This window comes from Cibotium barometz, chromosome 42 (genome assembly GCF_041138505.1).
Source record: "Cibotium barometz isolate CiBa-2024 chromosome 42, ASM4113850v1, whole genome shotgun sequence".
Taxonomy (NCBI): Eukaryota; Viridiplantae; Streptophyta; class Polypodiopsida; order Cyatheales; family Cibotiaceae; genus Cibotium; species Cibotium barometz.
Genome location: NC_141087.1, coordinates 10,955,736 through 10,962,269, shown reverse-complemented (window position 1 = coordinate 10,962,269; position 6,534 = coordinate 10,955,736). Strand labels below are relative to the sequence as shown.

The 6,534-nt window shown below is 42.9% G+C and overlaps 1 protein-coding gene across 3 annotated transcripts; it reads right to left on the bottom strand.

Moving 5' to 3' along the window:
- Positions 1-588: 588 nt before the first annotated feature.
- On the bottom strand, positions 589-6,022 carry LOC147614157 (amino acid permease 3-like). 3 transcript variants are annotated; one of them, XM_086780695.1, is made up of 7 exons: positions 5,761-6,022; positions 4,229-4,462; positions 3,358-3,451; positions 2,983-3,197; positions 2,641-2,780; positions 1,947-2,174; positions 589-1,237 (listed from the first exon to the last, which is right to left on the bottom strand). In XM_086780695.1, exons 2-7 carry the CDS (start codon positions 4,386-4,388, stop codon positions 812-814), a joined length of 1,263 nt encoding a protein of 420 aa, XP_086636821.1. In that variant the 5' UTR covers positions 4,389-4,462; positions 5,761-6,022; the 3' UTR covers positions 589-811. The 3 variants fall into 3 exon arrangements, with proteins under 3 accessions (XP_086636821.1, XP_086636820.1, XP_086636819.1); XM_086780694.1 differs by lacking the exon at positions 5,761-6,022 and adding an exon at positions 5,136-5,624; XM_086780693.1 differs by lacking the exon at positions 5,761-6,022 and adding an exon at positions 4,648-5,622.
- Positions 6,023-6,534: the final 512 nt, after the last annotated feature.

The window sequence follows — 6,534 nt, the reverse complement described above, 5'->3', positions numbered from 1 at the left end:
AAAATGCTTTTGGGGTCCCCTAATTTGAGCAGCACTCTCTTCAAACAATGTCTTCAACTTTCCTTGCTAGCAAGGGGCCAATAATACTAGCTATAATGGAAAGATAACGTGAAACGAGTATTTGATGCACTTCCTCTCAAGATTACTTAAATGATATTCAATCTTCAAGAATACAATTGATAAAGATTTTTGCTAGTTGAGACCTTAAACCCAACACCTTTAATGTATAGTATATAACCCAATCACTACATAACTGGCTTCAAGAATACCATTGAGAAAGACTCTTGTTCCCATTCATAACTAAATTGGTTGATTGAAGCACATGTTTTGATGTACAATTCCTTTTTTCCCCCCCAAAAAAAAGAGATCCTTCTATTAGTTGAAGAAAGACATGACTAGAAGGCAGAGTACAAACACTGCCACCCAGTAAAAGAAACACAACATAGAGGGGCCTTCCTCCATGAAAGCTACATTGCTAATACAAAGATAGAACGCCGCACTAGGGGCCTACTCCGAGTCTCAACACCTACCTCCCAGCCTGCAAAGAGGAGGGGCAGCATCCAACAGCAGAAAGGGTCCTCCAGTAGATTTTTCAAAAAAAATTGGCAGATTTTATTTTTGGAGACAGTGGAACATGCCTTTTTTTTATTCTTTTTGCTTGAAGATGGATTGGCACAGTAATTATGTAATAGAAACTTTAGTGACAATTTTATACATTGTCATGGTGCACTTAGAGATGGAACAATCAAGGGCTAAACAAGGAATCCCTCTTAAGATATTTTAGCCCACAGCAAGGAAAAGGTGGTGAGTCTCAATACTGTGTCTTGAATGGCTTATAGATTTTCAAGTCATGCACTACACCTTCTAATGATCCTATTAGAGCTGCTAGGGAAACCAGGAGACAGATCATGCTTATGGATTCCAACACAATCCATTGTTTTGACCACCGCCCGATTTTCTTCTGCGCTATGTACATCTCTATTGGAAAGTACACCGTCAAGGGCCAAAATGCCGTAGCCCCGAGAATTCCGACAATGTCGTTGAAGAAGGGGAGAAGCATTGCCACCAATGTTGTAAACATCACAAAAGCTGTCCTCCAGACCAGCCTGAATAAGTTTATCTCAAATGCCCCATACAATGGGAGATTCATCACATAGTCTTTATGGATAAACTGGCTCTTTGGATATAACCCTCTTATCCAGTGTTCAATGAATGCAAACACAGGCTGGGAGTATACCTGTACAGGAACGAATGATGTCTCTCTCTCTCTCTCTCTCTCTCTCTCTCTCTGTGTGTGTGTGTGTGTGTGCGTGCGCGCGCGCGCGCACCCATCGAGCTCCATTTTGTCTGGGAGTTGAGGCTGCCCCATTTTTCCCATGCTTACTTTGGCCAATGAAGGTTGCTGCAGATCTGCAACCCAGTCAAAATTCTTCCTGAACACTCCTTCAAGCTGAAAAACACATGAAGGTATCCACCTGTCCCTTGTGAAAACAAGCGCTGATGCCTGGGAAACAGCGAGTTGCTCAATGTGCTGGAAGGTTGAGGAGGGCAGCAAACAATGCCTTAAGTGACATAAAGTTGGGACTGTAGAGGGGGGGGGGGAGGGGTGGTGGTGCTGATGCAAACCACAGCAAGAAAAAGGTTCGCAGGACGCTATATAGTAAGTGTCCCTCCCAAGGATCTCAGCCAGATCTTTAGGGCAAGACCTTACCTTTGCTTGATACTTGCATTAGAGTTTGCATTGGGTGATTGGGTTCTTTTGCGATTTGAGAAAGCTAGGCCCCGGGAGCTGCCACGTGGCCAAGCCCTCGCTCAGCCAGTGGCAGTTCCCCAGATAGATTAGTGTGCTTGATAGTATAGATTTTTGTCTTTCTTTCAGCCCAAAAAGGAAAAAAGAAACACCTTAGCAAAAAAACCTTCATAGGTATATGAGAGAAGTTTATTACCTGATATGCTCCAACCAAATGTACGACGATGCAAGCATTCGCCAAATCAACTAGCCAATATGGATTGTAAAATCCGAATCCCGTTAGAAGGTTTCCAGGAGCATTATTACCAAATGCAGCATAGCCTATGCACCCTGAGAGCATGTAAAACACTGTGGTGGTAGCAACTCCAAGAAGGGTAGCCTTTTTCATGGTTTGGTTTTCTGGAGGAGGGGTCTTGACTGTGTCCTGATTTAGTCATGCCATCAAAAGAAGAAATTAGCATTAACCTGAAGGTAATATATTGTAACTTTAGTCCAATATTTTTGGGACATAAATTCACATATCACCTAGAATAACAGCAAATATAACCAAATGTTTTTTTCCTTTTAAAGACAAAATGGCATCACAAATGATGCAAATGGAATGCTCAGCAGAGTCCACATATAGAAGCCTCATAAAACAGGTATTTTAAAACCCCTTTTCTATGGATTTTGTAATTTTACTCATGACAAAATTTGAGGCTAAAAAAAGTACCCCTCATGTATGATTTTTCCCCTCTTTTTCAATTGGAATTCCCCTTATGTATGTGCATTTTCTGTAACTCTCATTGATAAAGAAAACTTTTTCTATTGAACTCTCATGCTATCTAGCATAAGGCTAGAATGCATGTGTGCTTGTCATAGCAATACTGATCAATTACTGTGTGTTCTACCTGAATTTCAATAAGGATCATCGAAAAGGCATACGCAAAGGCGACATCTCCAAGAGCTTGAAAGACCAGCCAAACTTTCTTGGAGTCAGAAACATTCCCGATGCTCGCTCCATCAAGAGTACCATATGAATGGCCTGTTTCTGCAAAAAAGGTTGATAATAATTATCCAATAGCTACCACATAAATGAGGTTTTACATATATTTTTCCTTGTTTCTCTACTAACAATTGGTTTTTTTAGGGCTGGGGACCCATGTAAAGAACATGGTTTAACTCATAACTTAACAGTTCTGAAAATTAGAGCATATGAAACTGTCTAAGAGAAAAGAGCTTGGAATTTTTACCTGAAGCTTTCCCAACACCAAGACCCAGTCCAATTGATGCGTAAGAAAATGACATGACAGCTGCAAGTATGGATAGCCACCACAGCTTATTGAAGTCTGGAATCTGAGACAGAAGGATCTCGATCGCTCCAAACAGTATCATGTATGGGTTGTTCGAGACATGACAAGGTGAGCTTTTGCCCTTATGGTGAAAGCAATTTGAGCGACGAATAGCACTACATCACAGCGACAAGGCAAAGAAAGAAAGCCAACCTGATGTTAGCAGAATGGTGCAAAATGCATGACAGATGATATGTTTTTCTCTCCTGTTTCAGGAAGAAAAAACTATGTATATGATTATCATTGATGCATGCATGATCTTGAGTATATACTTACACCATGCTTATTGAGGAAGTAATGGTGTATCCGATTGCGGTTCCAACAAGATTGGAGTATTGTACAATCCCACACACAGAAATTTGAAGCCCCCCTGTTGATTGAAGAGTGAAGATTATAGACATGAACACAAATGGCAGATGGCAGGCAAGAATCACCGTATGATGGAGACGCTTTCCATGTCAGGATTTATCAGCCTAATACTTCAAAGCATATGACAGAGCCAGACAATTCAATTGGATGATGCTTCAAATAGGGCTGATGCAGTTGCAACTGATTTGCTCTGGTATGGAATGTGGTCACCCTCCCCCAACATGTGATGTAATAAATCCGTCTACCATCCTCTCTGTGTGTGTGTGTGTTGGGAGGGGGGGGGTGGGGGGGGTGGGGGGGTTGTGGGTTGTGGGTTGTGGGTTGTGGGGTTTGTAGAGGTAGAAATGAACTCCCACATTGAGCTCCAATGCTGCCACCAGAGCCAACAATAAGAAGGATGTGCAAGAGCTTTGAATGGGTAAGGGAAGGAGTACGAGGAGGAAGTGGAGCTTCGAACCTTTGGCTCATGTAAAGGTCCATTTCAAGCCAGCCCATTTTCTCCACACTTATTATGTGCCCTCTCCCTTATTGATTTCCATGCTAAATTTTAAACCAGCTCTATGCTTCGGGTATTTCACCTTGGACTCCATCAGCTTCACCAAAAGTTCATAAAAATTGTGGGGGGGTAGTATCACACACTCAACATGCAAGCATGCCTCTCTCTCTCTCTCTCTCTCTCTCTCTCTCTCTCTCTCTCTCTCACACACACACACACACACACACACAACCAAACAAAGTGAGGCTAGAAAACTCTCAATAGTAGAGGTGAAATTTGGACCTAAATTTGCTCTCACAGCATCCACGTATGTGTAATTCCGCTTCCCTGTGACAGAGTCTGGAGACCTGTAGCAGTCTGCAAGTAACAGAGATGTAAAATATGTGACAACTGCAAACGAGAGTAACACTACAGGTCCCGCGATCCACCCCAATTGAGCCATACTCCATGCCAAGGAGAGTACTCCCGAGCCTATGACTGCTGTTATGATGTGAGCTGATGCTGTCCACACAGTCCCTGCATCGAGTACAACAGGGCTTATGTCGGAGCATGTGTGGCATGTAGTTCTTAACCAAAGCTTTACTGAAAGCATACATAGAATTTGCTTCAAAAGAGATGAAGTTGCACATGCATTTCCATGTTGCTATGCCTGAAGAAAAATGAATGATGATGTGTTCAAGCAAAGCAATAAGTAAATCTACCAGTTCTCATAGGCTTGCCATCATCATCTCTATCAGACGGATGCGTTAACATGCCCTTGGGTGAAGGTACTCCATTGCAAAGTTTGGGTGAAGAACTCTCTAAGTCAGCCATGGAAGCTGGCACACTACTTGTTCAAAAACTTAGGCTCTATTGCCTTCTTTATATAGAAAAGTTTCCCCTGTGCTTAATGTTCTTGAAGGATAGGTGGTTTTTACACTTTCTGCAATGACTTGCTGCATGCATGAGCATGTACAACGACAGGCAGAAGCTGCTGCAGTAAAGACCTTGTTTGACTTCTTTGCCATCAACAGTGCCTTGCAAAGATACTAAGAATTTCTTCCAGTGGCATTTCAACCATGGAGGAGGAGAAAGTGAGGCATCTCATGTACATCCTGTTGGTTATGCAACCTGTCAAACTGCATGCATGCTGTGAAATATTCTGTAAGTACAAAATGAGATGATAGATAAGTCTACAAATTTTATATACCCTGTTTTGGTATCATATACCACTTATTGCATTGTTTTCTGCTCTGGTGATGGAACTTTTCCCATCGTGGTATGGGCGCGGAGTTGGACGGGTAACACCGGACAAGTGGCCACGATGAGGCCCTGCCGATGGGGCAGCCATGTCCTATATCCAGCCTTGGTTGTCATTGAAGACAAGCATAGGGCTGTTTACACATGTCCCTGCCCATCACTTGGCTACCTGCTGTTGATTATGGATGGGCTGTCTTGCCTGCCCACTGGACAGGGATTCAGCCTAAGGGGCCTAATACACTTGGCAGCAGAGCATGCAAATAATGCGATGTCCGTTGTCTAGTTCCACTTCCAATAATGCGATGCTGCCCGACATTCGCGGGCTCCACGTGCCAACCCTATCGATTTCTTTCGCCACCCAAGGCAAGTGTGGAACCACCCTAAGTCAGGCCATGGAAACTAGCTTGATCAATGATCATGTGATTTCCAGGTGATGTCAGGGTAAGAATAATGGACACACATGAGGCTAAAAGAATATTAATAATGGACCCTATTTGTCAAACATCAATAATCATGAAAGGAACCCCTTTCAACCATAGGTATAGAAAAGGGTGTGGTTAAAAATATTGACTTACCAGTGTCATTCTAGAAAGGCAAGAATAGTCCAGTGTAGAATGTGGGATCAAGTGGTTGCAATTTGCATATACATGTAGTAGGTACTGTAGTACAGTGTAGAATGTGGGCTCAAGTGATTGCAATTTGCATCTACATATAATACAGTGTGGCATTGAAGAGGACCACCATCACGATCCAGCTTCAGACAGGATGTTTCTGAGTCCTGACTTGAAGGGCATTAAAGAAGGAAAAATGTGTAAAATCTGGCAAGCCAGATTTTCACAAATTAATAAATATCAAGGTATGTTGTAATATATGCATATATATTTTACTTCAAATTTGGGAAAAAATAAATGATAGGGAGATACCATGTGCTCACTCTGCTGAGAATTTGAATGCGCTTTTTGTTGTGCTACAGAGCTTCTGCCACGTGGAGTCTATGGATATGTCCAGGCGGCAGTCCAATCAGCTTCTTTTCCCCTGCTGCCCTGCAATAATTTGTTGGAACTTGGGCGTGCCTGTCTCATAAAGGTGCCAAGTGGATTTTTGGATTTTTTTCCCTGGATTTTATTTCCTTGAAAGACGCGCGCGCTTTTATTCTGTGCCACGTGGTAATGTGCCGCCCTGCCACGTGCCAGAAAGCGCATTCTGCCACGTGGGAGCGTGGGGATGATGCGTGGCAGAATGAATGATGACGTGGCGAGAAGCCAGGACTTCCACGTGTGCATTTAACCTCTATTTGTTGTCAAATGGCAGAGACAGAGCACGCGGTTGCCACGTGTACGGCGCACGTG